The 12,511-nt window shown below is 38.1% G+C and overlaps 1 protein-coding gene and 1 non-coding gene across 3 annotated transcripts in view; both read right to left on the reverse strand.

The window, feature by feature from the left end:
• The window catches only part of PTH2R (parathyroid hormone 2 receptor), a 235,649-nt gene that overhangs the window by 22,255 nt on the left and 200,883 nt on the right, over positions 1 to 12,511 (reverse strand). For both annotated transcript variants that reach the window (XM_071216163.1, XM_058300261.2), the window contains one exon: positions 5,133 to 5,227. In XM_071216163.1, coding sequence (XP_071072264.1) covers positions 5,133 to 5,227 — 95 coding nt within the window. The remainder of the gene's footprint in view (positions 1 to 5,132; positions 5,228 to 12,511) is intronic.
• Positions 4,547 to 4,653, reverse strand: LOC111765789 (U6 spliceosomal RNA). Its single transcript, XR_002798018.1, has one exon. It is a non-coding gene; the product is annotated as a U6 spliceosomal RNA (small nuclear RNA).

A 12,511-nucleotide genomic window follows, 5' to 3' on the forward strand; every position in this document is an offset into this window, starting at 1 on the left:
TGTAGGTGGATTTTGTCTAGGTCCTTGGCTAAACTGCAAGAACTGAATTTCAAGAGCATGCCACATTGATTAGGCTAATAATTTATTAGGGTAGGGAGGGAAGAGAAATGGAAGAAAATAACAGATCATAGGTCCCAGATAGAGAGGAGGGGTCTGAAGAGTGATAAAGAGGGCTGATTTATAGAATACAATTTCCCATTATAGATTGTAAACTCCAGGTTTACTTGTGTATTGATCCAGGCGGGGGTGAAGAAGCCAGAATAGGGCACAAACAGGCACAGGGTCCTGGCAAAGGCAAGAGACAGCAAAAGGCCTTTGCACTTGCATTTTAAGCCATTAATTATACCACCCCTTTGCTAACGACAGGGGAGGATTTCCAGCTGCTTGCTGTTTGGTTTGATTACCCCACCCATCAATCCCCCCCGGAGGGCCCAATGATAAGGTCCCTGGAGAATATCTGTGGCTTCTCCAGGCTTCCGCAGAAAAGCTTGTTCCTAATGGCAGACTCTCTTGAAAGTCTTCCAGCAGCCATCTTGGGGGTACTGATATCCAAGTAGACTCTTTGCCAGGCACCAGATCCGTCTATTGATTCTCTATCTAGCCTGCTTCACCTGCTATAGATTATTCTCAAAATCAAGCCTAATTTTGATGGTTTCTACTGTGAGCCAAAAACTAGGTTAAAACAAAAAATAACGCAGAACAACACACTGTAAAATTATCACAAATGTATAACTTTAGGGTCAGTTTGGTTTGATGCAGAGTAAGGAAAAGTAATTTATGACTAAAAAGTTCTTGGGTTTCCAGTTACAGTCATCTGGATTTTTTCCACCTTTGTCTTGGACTAGGCTCATTCATAGTCCCATAGAGATAAAGTTAATTTGTAGAAAACTGAGAGTAATTGTATTTGTTTTCCGCTGCTGCAGAAAAAATTACCACAAACTTAGTGACTAAAACAACAGTTTTTGTAGGTCTGAAGTCACACCGTCTCTGCTCAGTGTTTCACAGGCTGAAAATCAGGTGGGCTTTATTCTGTTCTGGAGCTCAGTTCTCTTCCAAGCTTACTGGGACTATTGGCAGACTTGAGTTCCTTGTGGATGTAAGAAGGAGGTCCCTGTTTTCTTGCCGGTTGTCAGTCAGGGGTCACTGTCGCTTCCCAGAGGTCACTCTAGCCATGTGGCCCTCTCACATCATGTCAGCAGAATCTCATCTGCCAGGATGGAGTCCTACATAATGTATCATAATCACAGGAGTGATGATTCCATCACCCTTGTCATATAGTATAACTTAAACAAGGAGGAGACTACCCCAGCCTATTCAGAGGTCCTGGATGCCCACCCTCCATGAGAAGTGATTACACAGGGCATGTATGCCAGGGAGCAGAAATCTTTGGGATCATCTTAGAATTCTTCCTACCACCATAAACACAAATAGGTCCTTTCCCTACAAATGCAAACTGTGTCCAGTGCAATGCCTTTAATTATCACTCCATGGATATTGTCAAGTTTTGCTAGTTTTGCATCCATTTGTAAATTCATCTCAGCATTCATTAACTGACTAGATAATGAGTTCTCTTTTGAACCAGTTGTATCTTACTGGTTCCTTCTTTAATTAATGAGTTAAATAAAATGTTTGAATTGTGTTCACTTATATTTATGTAAGAGTCATGATTATATCCTCTTTTTAAAATTTTTCCTTCAACAGTGCTGAAGGAGTTAAAGTAATGACATGTACCAGGTCAATGTATACATGTGATTCAGTCTGTCTCTTCATTTATTAACAGACTTTCCCACCCATATCAAATCATTCAGCTCTCTGGGCACTGATATTTCACCATCTGTCTTGTCCCCTGTGCACACTGTACAGCTTTGCAGCCCAACTCTCCAAAAAGGCACAGCTGCCTAAGGAAATGACTCAGGAATGCACTAAGTAAAAGCAACCTGTGGCTTCAGCTGGGAACAGGCTGGTTGCTCTGGGTCCAAGGCCAAAGCCAGTGAAGTAATACAAAGAAGTCAAAATGGTTTGTTGGACTCGGTGTTCTGTTTCAAAATAGTGCCTCAATTCTTACAGTTCCCAGCTCGTAGCATGTCTTGCCTGACTCCATGCCTTTCCACCCCCTCTTGCTTTACTTGTCATATTGTGGATCATGCCCCAGGTGCACAGCTGGAATTGGCCTACCTGGAAAATCTTAATTTTTCTTTTAAGAATTAATTTAGGTTAAAAAAAAGAATTGCAATTTCTCTTAAGCCTGCCTTGATCCCTCCTGACCAACACATTTTCCTTCCCTCTTTTCTGCACACAGAGCACTCAGTATGTGCATCTCTACTGTACTTTCTTCACATCACTTTAATTATTTGAGTATGTTTCTCCCTTTCCCACTAGATTGTGGGCTCTCTGCAGGCAGAAGCCATGTTCTTATTGAACTTTGCATCTCTTGTATCTTGGCCCATGTATGGCACAAGGACAGCACTCAACAAATGCAGCCATAGGCCACCAAGCACCATACGCCCTCACATCCTGCGTTCAGTACCTCTTTTCATCCTGTTGACAGCCCTGGAGAAAGCTATTGTGATCCCACTATGGGGTGAGAACAGAGGCTCAGAGAAGGAAAGTTTCTTTCCCAAAGTTACAAAGGATGGTTGGTCCAGCCTTAAAATCTCTGCTCTCTATTTTTATAATATTTAAATAATTATTAGTTAGATTTATTTGAAAAGTAATAATGGAAATTATTTTGTTTAACACTGAATGGTCAAATGAGCCAAAATAGTCAGGGTTTTCTTTTCCTAATCTTGTATTTTTCACATTTTTCATGTTCTTCCAGTCTTGGCAATCTTCTCTTGCACACAAAGGAAATGAGCTGTAATTTAAAGAAGGGAATGTATCAAGGTAGAATCTGGTAGATTCTTTAACTTTCTGCACATCGATCTTGTTTTTAAAATAAATGACTGTAAATTCTAGTTATGCAAGATGCTACCATTGGAAGAAACTGGGTGAAAGGTATTTGAGATTGCTCTGCATTATTTCTTAAACTGATTGTGAATCCACAATGATTTCAAAATAAGTTTTTAAAAAGCTGACTGTATTAATTCATTTCTTTTTTAAACCACTGTACCAATTAAAGGAGTTCATGTACTTTTCAGAAGTCCTTCTTTATTTTTGTGTGTACAGATGTCACAGATGTCCCTGGTGTGTATGTGTGTGTGTGCACACGTGTGTGCACGTGTAAGTGCACATGCATACATGGGCTTGCTCTGGAGAGACCAGCTCAGTTCTGGAAGATGTTATCAGGTCTTTCAGACAGTAGTATGCACAAAAATTTGAATAATATCTGTTTGAGATACCACTATTTGGAAAAATATATATGCCATTTCATTGTCATAGTTTAGCAAGAGTATCTGAATATTTGTTTGAAACAGGTGATAATAGAGCAAAATATAAGTTTAAAGATACAAAACTCAGTGCTCATAAATTGATTTACCCTCATAACAGGAATATCACTGGGATAGACAGATTCATTTTGCTAAGTCTCTTTAAGAGTGGTATTTGATGATCTAAAGCCTCAGAAAATAGAATAGTGCCAAGTAGGTACCCATATTTTTCTCTCCTAAATGAAAGATCAAGTTATTCTCCATTACATTTTTATCTGCAGATTTACTTTGGACATCATTAAGGATATTAAATATGCTTAACCCAAGAAAAAAAATGTGTTTGGCTGAAAAACACCTTCCCTATGAGTCAAGACTCGTTGTAACTAATCACTTCAAACCCAATAACCTTCTGGGCACCAGATTATTTTAAATCTATTCTGAATTCTGAATAGCAGATGATATCAGTCCATGATAAATAAGTCTCTTCAATCATTCCCAGAGAAATAACCCCATGGATGAATTCAAAATATTGTCAGTTCTATTCTATTTTTAAGATAAGTTGGCCTTTGTTCCCTTCAGGGCAACACAAATCTCTTGGGAAACTTTTTACTAAAACTGCCAGTTCACAACTTTCACAAAGAAAGATAAGGAGGTTTAAAACATCATTGCTCTTTTTCACTTTGTGAAGAAGAATGAAAGGCTATTTATATCTTCCATTGTTCTATATTGGCCTGATGGGATGTGACCAGAGACCAGTTGTATTAGTACAGCCTCTTTGCTGTAAATTCTTACACCCAATTTATATTATATTAATTCCATTTGCAACCCACTGAAAATAGCTGGAGCTAGCAGCTGCCAGCTTGTTCGTACCATGCTTCCTAACTAGACAGCATTTTATAACAGTCTGAGTCAGTTACCTGTTTCAGGATTATAAAGACTGAGCCACTTCCACCTGGTGCGTCAACGTGGAGAACATATTATTCAGAATTTCCAAAATGATCATTGAGAGAAAAAGGACAGATCTTGAAGATATTTTGATAATGATCACAAATACTCATTTGCCCTTTTCTCTTTTTTTCATATAATCTTTTTTGTCTGATATTAATGTCTCATAGTGTTAACATATACTTGTTCAATTTCAAAGAAAAATAGTCATAGAAATGCAATTTTACCCATATCCAAAAAATATGGAATGCTTCACGAATTTGCGTGTCATCCTTGCGCAGGGGCCATGCAAATCTTCTCTGTATTGTTCCAATTTTAGTATATGTGCTGCCGAAGCAAGCATGCCCTTTTCTTCATTAAAGACTGAAAAATAGTCCTCCCTCAATCAGCACATTTGAAAGCCCTTAAAAATTTGCATTTGGTAGGTACTAATTTGACAGAAAGATTGCAAACAATAAAGCAAATTCATTTTCGTGATCTTTTTCAGTTATATATTATTTTTAGAATGCACATAAAATTGTCTACCAAGGTCATCAAGAAGAAATTTTCTGGGGGATAAAGTGGTTTGCAGGAAAATCCCAATCTGCAAAGAACACATTTAAAAAATTATATTTAGAATTTAAGCACATTGGGGAGATTTTTAGTTATATTTATATAAAATATATATATATACTTTTCAGTTAAATCATACAATTGAACCAAATAAAGTACATATTCACAAATTTAACCTCTTAGAGACATTTCATATCAATCGATATCTATTTCTTTGCTCTAAATAGTAAACAAAATATTTCCTCTGATGAATGTCTGTGTTGGAATTACCTGTATTGCTTTCTTGTGTCATGCCCAACTGCATTGGTCTCCCAAATTTTTGTAGCCAGAACTCTAACCGTATTCAGAAAGAGAATAAAATTCAGCTGAAAGAGAAGGTAACATTACAAAGAATAATTAAGTTAGTCTTCAAGATGTTTTTTTAAATTTTCATAAACTGAACTTCCTTGAATTCAATAACTGAAAATTGCCCACTCCTTAAGTGTAAGTGAGAAAATTTGAGAGAAGATGCTGGAAAGCCAGTGGTTCCTGATTTGCCCTCCATTAAAGAAAGATAGAAAGTTTCAACAGCACTGGAAACCAGAAATACTGGAGGATGATCTGCCAGAATCCACAGAGAATTTCCAAACCAAAGATCAGGTGAAGTCCTGTGGCAGACTGGCAGAACAAGGATGATAGTTATTATTTAAATGTAACATCCGCCCTTTTGGAAGTGAAATCCCAGCTGCTGTCTCCATTTTAGGGAGAGGAAGAATAGAGTGGTTTGGGAGATGCCAACTACCCTCTGATGTATGACAGGTATTGGGTGGACTATAGAAGGTTTTTAAAAAAGGCAAGTAAGCTGCTTAGTAGGAAAAGGCCCCCAGCGTAGGCAACTGGGTTGAATTTGATATTTTATAGGTGTAGGTATCATTAGAGACAACCAAGTTCTGGTTTTTAATTAGGCAAGAGGAAGGGAATGTCGGACGGATGAGCCTTTTTGTGCCAGAGGGCCTCAAATCAGAGAACAGATGCTGAATGAAGAAGAAAATGTCTGTGTCTAGGTCTGGGTTCTTAAGGAGGTGGAAGCCAGAGCCCATCAGACCCTCTCATTCAGGCAGATGTCAGCAGCCTGGAAAGTGTAGTTCTTAGAAGCAAAGGAAATAATGATAACTAAGAGGGGACACTGTGTCAATGTCAGAGCAGGGGCCAGAAGAGAGGACCCATTAAGTTCCATATTCCTAAGGGTAACTTGTCTTGTAGAGGCTTCAATTGCTTCTAGAATATGGAGGTTTTTGACCACTGGGTGATTCATATGCTTTACTCCCCCATCCAGCTGATACCCTGAATCATCCCTTACCTCCTGCCATCTTCCTTGCCACTCTCTCACTAACTGCCCTTTAGAAACCTATCACCAATTTCCACAAGGGGCTAAGTGCACAGGGCTGGGTCTCAAGCCCCATACTCTGGGGGAAGATCAGAGGTATGTTATGGGCTTGTGGCAAAAGAGAGGTAAGGTTTCCAGGCTAATAGAAGCTGCCATTTATTGAGAACTTCTCATTTAAATCCTCACATCCATGCAAGACAGATATTATCATGCCCATTATTATTAGAGCCCATTGATCCCATGACTATTTATGATTCATCCAGCTCAAAGAGATGAATGGATTTGACCTAGGCCCCTAGCTATCAGCTGGAATTTGAACCAGGTCTGTGTAACTCTGTATTATGCATGTTATACCTTCTGTCCAAGAGGATTAAAAAATGCAAAATGTGAAAGTAGTAGCTTTGCATCCACCCCCATTCTCTACAACACCCAGCTCACAGACACACAATCTTTGTCAATGAGAAGGTGAGCAGCTGTCATCTATCACTTGGATGCTGCTTTCTGAGTGGACAACTATTTCACCCCCATTAATTCCTCTCTCTCAAAGACTATAGCCCATGGCAATAAGATGCAGCTGGTGTGAAGACAGTGGGAGGTGAAGAAGTAGAACTACTGTGTGAAGCACAAAGTGCAAAGGAACTGAAGCTAGCAGAGCCATGGGAGCAATGCCAACTGGGGATTGTCATTTGTCATTCCTTGTTCCTGGAAAAGGAAGAATTACAGATGGTTTCAGATAGGCTGACCTTAAGCTCCACCCATAGTAAAATGCCCAGGACCACGGACTCTGTCCTCAGGTTAGCAGATCACAATAAGTAGATACTATAACCTCTGGAAATTTGACTGAAGAAGACACACATCAACCAGTCCATCAGTTAAATAATAGAGAGAAGGGTTTTTAAGATGGATTATGGAAATAATTAAGAAAAAAACAACATTGAATAGAATTTGCCACCTTAAATTATGTTACAAAATACACATACCCACACATACACATATTCCCACAGACACGTTCAAACACAAGCAAAGCATGGTGCCTGAGAAAAGTCCTGCATCACAGAAGATGGAGAAACTATTTCAGAGGTAGAGGGAAAGCATATTTTGAAAAAGATTTACTGGGGAAAACATAATTAAACTTTTTAAAAAAATATTTGCTTTGAAAACTGGAAACAACTCATATGTCTGTCACAGATGACTGGATAAATAAAATGTGATATATCCATACAATGGAATACAATTTAGTAGTAAAAGAAATGAACTGTTGATACATACAACAACAGTTGAATGAATTTCCAAATAGCGATTCTGAGTGAACAAAGTCAGACAAGAATGATTATGTCATTCATTTATATATATAAAACTCTAGAAATGGCAAGCTAATCTATAGTAACAGAATGCCAATTAGTGGTTGCTAATAAGGGCCAGAGAGAAGGATCTCCAAGGGACAGGAGGAAAGCTTTGGGGAGATAGGTATGTTCATTATTTTGACTGTGGTGATGGATTCACAAATGTATGTACAAGCTTTTCAAATTACGTGCTTTTTAATATGTGCAATTTATTACTATGTCAGGTATATCTAAATAAAGCTGTTAAAAATATTTGCTTTACAACACAAACAGCAAACCCTATTGTAAATGATGTTAATAGTACAATTATATAAAAAGGTTTTTCATTAATTGTAACAAATGTACCAAACTAACACAAGGGGTTAATAATAGGATGTTATATGGGAACTCTGTATTTTATGCACGATGTTCCTGTAACCCTACAACTTCTCTAATTTAAAAAATTGATTTTTACCCAAAATTATTTAGGAAAATACAGAATATAGCTTAATTAGGAACTAAAAGGTATTAACTGCTTACTATTCAAGGGTTTTACATGAATTGGCTCTTTTAGTCTTCAGAACAACTCCATGATGTAGGCACATTATTATTGTCCCCATATTAAAGGTGAGGAATCTGGGATGCAAATTACAGATGGCCACAAAACCAGCAAGTGCCAGAGCACAAACCAAGTCCATACAGCCTGGATCCCATGTGTATAAGCTTAATGATTGCACTATATTGCTAATAAAGAGAGTTAAGAGCAAATTGAGATGAAGGCGGAAATTTTTTAAAAAGTAGGATGGGTTAAGAAAAGATGGTAAGGAATCTAAAATATAATCGAGTTTTAAAATCAGTATTAGGAACAGCACTCAGTAGATCCAACACAGCTGGAAAATGGAATCAGTGAGTTGGAAGACACTTCAAGAGTCTTCCCAAATGGGAAAAAAAATTAAGGCAAAGACTTGAGTGGTAGGAAACAGACTTGGCCCAGTGGTTAGGGCGTCCGTCTACCACATGGGAGGTCCGCGGCTCAAACCCCAGGCCTCCTTGACCCGTGTGGAGCTGGCCCATGCGCAGTGCTGATGCGCGCAAGGAGTGCCGTGGGACGCAGGGGTGTCCCCCGCGTAGGGGAGTCCCACGCGCAAGGAGTGCACCCGTAAGGAGTGCCGCCCAGCGTGAAAGAAAGTGCAGCCTGCCCAGGAATGGCGCCGCCCACACTTCCTGTGCCGCTTACGACAACAGAAGCGGACAAAGAAACAAGACGCAGCAAATAGACACAGAGAACAGACAACCGGGGTGGGGGGGAATTAAATAAATAAATAAATCTTTAAAAAAAACTTCATTCCTTTGGGAAAAAAAAAAGACTTGAGTGGTGAGAAGTAAGATGATTATTTGGAGCACATGGAACTGAGAGTCAACATGCAGATGATTTCTCTTTCTGAAGACAAAGATAACTAGAATAGATTAATAAATAAAGACATGAAAGAAGAAAATTCCCAAGCTTAAGAAAGGCCTGAGTCTGCAGGTGGAAAAGAGACTATATACTAGGCAAAGGGAATAAAAGAGAATAAGGCCAAGAGGAAGATTCTGGTGAGATATTTTTTCATTTTAAAGAATGAAGAAATAATTTTAGAAGAAAATCGTTTAGAGAGTCCTGGCATATCTCACATAACTTTCTTGGGAGAAAAATGTTGCTTACAGGTCTATTCCAGGCAGATTACTGGTAAAATGAAAAACTCAAAAACAGAGAATGTATGGACTAAAATGATCATCAGTAAACATTAAAGCCAATAAAGCATAGGATAAATTCCATGCAAATATGGTTCTAAAATAATTCAAATATAAAAATTAGATTTCTTTCCTCAATTAAAATTGTAAAGATTTTTTTCCAAGGAATCTAAAATTTCAGCCATGAAACCTCTGGCTCCTTAGGCTATCCTGTCCCTGAGCCTTTGTTCCTGGGGTGCTCTTTGCATGGAACATTTTCCCTGCTCCCTCCTCTCACCCATCCTTACCAGGTCAGTTCATTCTCAGGTTTCAACCTGAACATCACTCTTTCTCAGAAGCCATTCCTGACCAACCCTATTCCCACGATAGCATTTTTTTGCTTTTAAACATTTGCCTCACCCATTGTGCAAAAGCTCTGTGAGGAAAAATTAGTGACTGTCTCCTTACCATCTCACCTCCTTTGCTTCACAAAGTGCCTGCCTCATCTCTGGTGTTTAATCAAGATTTGAGTGAGTAAATAAATGAACGAAAGAGATTCACACTCTCTAAACATTGCTTACGTTAGGGCAAATCAGCCATTCCATTTAGATACAGAATTCTCACCATCACAAAAGACATAATCAAATAAAGAAGTCAAAATACTATAAAATATCTATAGAGCCATCTAATTAAACTTGCAGTTTTCATTCATACCTTTGTGTCTATGCTGGGGAGAGGTCCTTTCTCCCCATTCCTGATTTTTCCACCCAGAGGAAGGGCTCAACTGATGCGACACTTCTGTTCTTTTCCCTCCCCTTTTCTCACTTCATCTCTGGAGGAGATGGGTTGAAGTATTTGATGAGGAAATGTGGGAATAATAACCAGGTTTGCTTAGCTCAGCCCATCCTTCAGTATCTTAGCAGCCCAGCTGCCTGCAGCAAGTAGACTTTCTCTGCTGCACCTCCAGGATTAGGACCCTGCCCTTCAGCATCCCTTGTGCCTGGATGGGCTGAAGGTGACTAGTTATGGGGTCCTTCAATAGGCACTTGGCTACCGGAGCCAAGGCCACATCCTAATGCAGCCTCCAGGAGCAAGAAAGGTTTTATTTCGGTTCTCCCTACTCCCCTCCTTGGTTTCACATCTCAACTTGTTTAGAATCTGGGCAGTGAAGAAGAGTGCTGTGTATGAGGTGCCCTCAAGACCCTCTGAACACATCACACCTTCACACTTTTCAATATTGGCTTATTTTTCAATATTGTGAACAAAAGAATTTTTTTCCTCTGTTTATATTCATTGTACTAAATATTGAACTTTTATATAATATATAAAAAACTCTAATTGTACATCAAATACTGTATTTTGATTCTCTGTATAATAATAGGTATGAAAAAACATGTAGCTCTCTTTTATCAATTGCATTTCAATTTAGAATTTAGGGGCAGCATCTATGATAAATTTCAAAGTATTAATTTTACTGAAAGTTCTATTTCCGACTGACTTAGAAGAGGTAAGGAATTCTGGGAGGGGAGATTTTTCAAAATTCAAAAAAGCAAAAATTAATTTGAAATTCAATCAGAGATTAGAGATTAAATTTTGTCCATTGTACGTCTTCCTTCCCAATCATCCCCCATCTCCACCCTTCAATAACATGTGGAGGGAAAATCAATAACTTAACACCAGTTGATACACATGTACTTTGTTCCTTTTCTTTTGTACTCTAAAAAGTACACTGGATATTTTTAAAACTTGTCTCTTAAACTATTTCTTAAAGATTTGTATTAAAAGTACCATTTTATTCCTTCTGCCAAAATCCCCTGAGATATCCTTTGACTGGCCATGTGGAACAAATGCATTTACAAGGGGAAAATAAACCCCAAATCTGGAGCTCTCCATTTAAGGTGCTCTAAGTAGCATGTAGCCCCCTCAAAAGTCACCACTAGGTTAGTCATTCAAATTAGACCATTATGCATAGTATGAGTTAGCCCAGGACAAATATCACAAACTATCTGTTGAACACGAAGATTAATTCTTAGCTTGGACACATTGCTGCTGTATTCTATAATAAAGGAAACATCTAGAAACAAGCAAATATATAACAACAAAAAGTGACCCAAAAGAGAAATATTCATTACTGTCCCATGTTTTCCTAATACTCATCAACATCAATATTGGAAACCGTAAGTTCTCACAGTTATAACAGTTCACTGTAGGGTTTTTTAAAGGTCAATAGCTCTGCAATAGTGTTGTCAGATTAACATCAGGCAAAATATCCCCAGAATGCTTCCCAACATGAGCATTCTTTGATTCTGTGGCCTATTTTCTGAAGAATTTCCAGAAAATGAACTACTGCCTGCAGAAAAGCAAACACATAAAATTCTATTGATTCGATGAGTGACCAGGCCTGATTTTCTGTTTCAGTTTCTTCAATTCAAGCTGAGGGTGCTTTAAAGACTGAATTTTGGATTTTCTATTTCATTACTTCCATCCTATCAGCATTACTCATATGTATGTACCATAAGAAAAATGACTCTGAAAGAAATTTTCAGTTTTTAAATATAAAGGTATTTAAATTGGTTAAACATTTACTTTTTATTAATGACATTAACCTTTAGTTTTGGTCCCTTTAAAAAAAAATAAAGTTCTTCTTATTGCATATTCACAATTCAATTGAACTAAGATGAAGCAACACATTGTACAGGGAATTATTTTGAGGCTTTATGGTATCCCGAAAGGAGTGGTTTATATGAATGGAATATGTGGGGTTGACTACCATAAAAACAGTGAAAAGCCACTGATTGTATCATATTTGCCCATGTCACCAGCTGCTGTGGCACTGATGACCCTTTGCTGCTAACCTTAGCAGCTTCCAACTGTTTATGGTTGTTTCCATTTTCAAGCACCTCATTAATTCCTGTCTTTTCCTTTGGAAGTTTGTGTCAAGAATGTAGTCTCTCATATAGAAATCTGAGGACCTTCGAGATACTACAATTGATGTCAGAATCTATCAGAAAAGGCTATGCCCTTGAATATGAATAATTAGTATCTCTTTTAAGCAGATATTCACACCTCCAAACAAATTCACTTAATCCATCCACTATAATGCCTCCAGAGTTTTCTTTCAAAACCCAAATCTGATTACATCACTAACCTGCATACAATCTTTCAATGTCTCACCATAATTTTAAGGAAAATGCCAATGTCCTTTAACACAGAATATGTGTCCAATCGTGATTCAACTTTCCTTTCTGAAC

This window comes from Dasypus novemcinctus, chromosome 7, assembly GCF_030445035.2.
Source record: "Dasypus novemcinctus isolate mDasNov1 chromosome 7, mDasNov1.1.hap2, whole genome shotgun sequence".
NCBI lineage: Eukaryota > Metazoa > Chordata > Mammalia > Cingulata > Dasypodidae > Dasypus > Dasypus novemcinctus.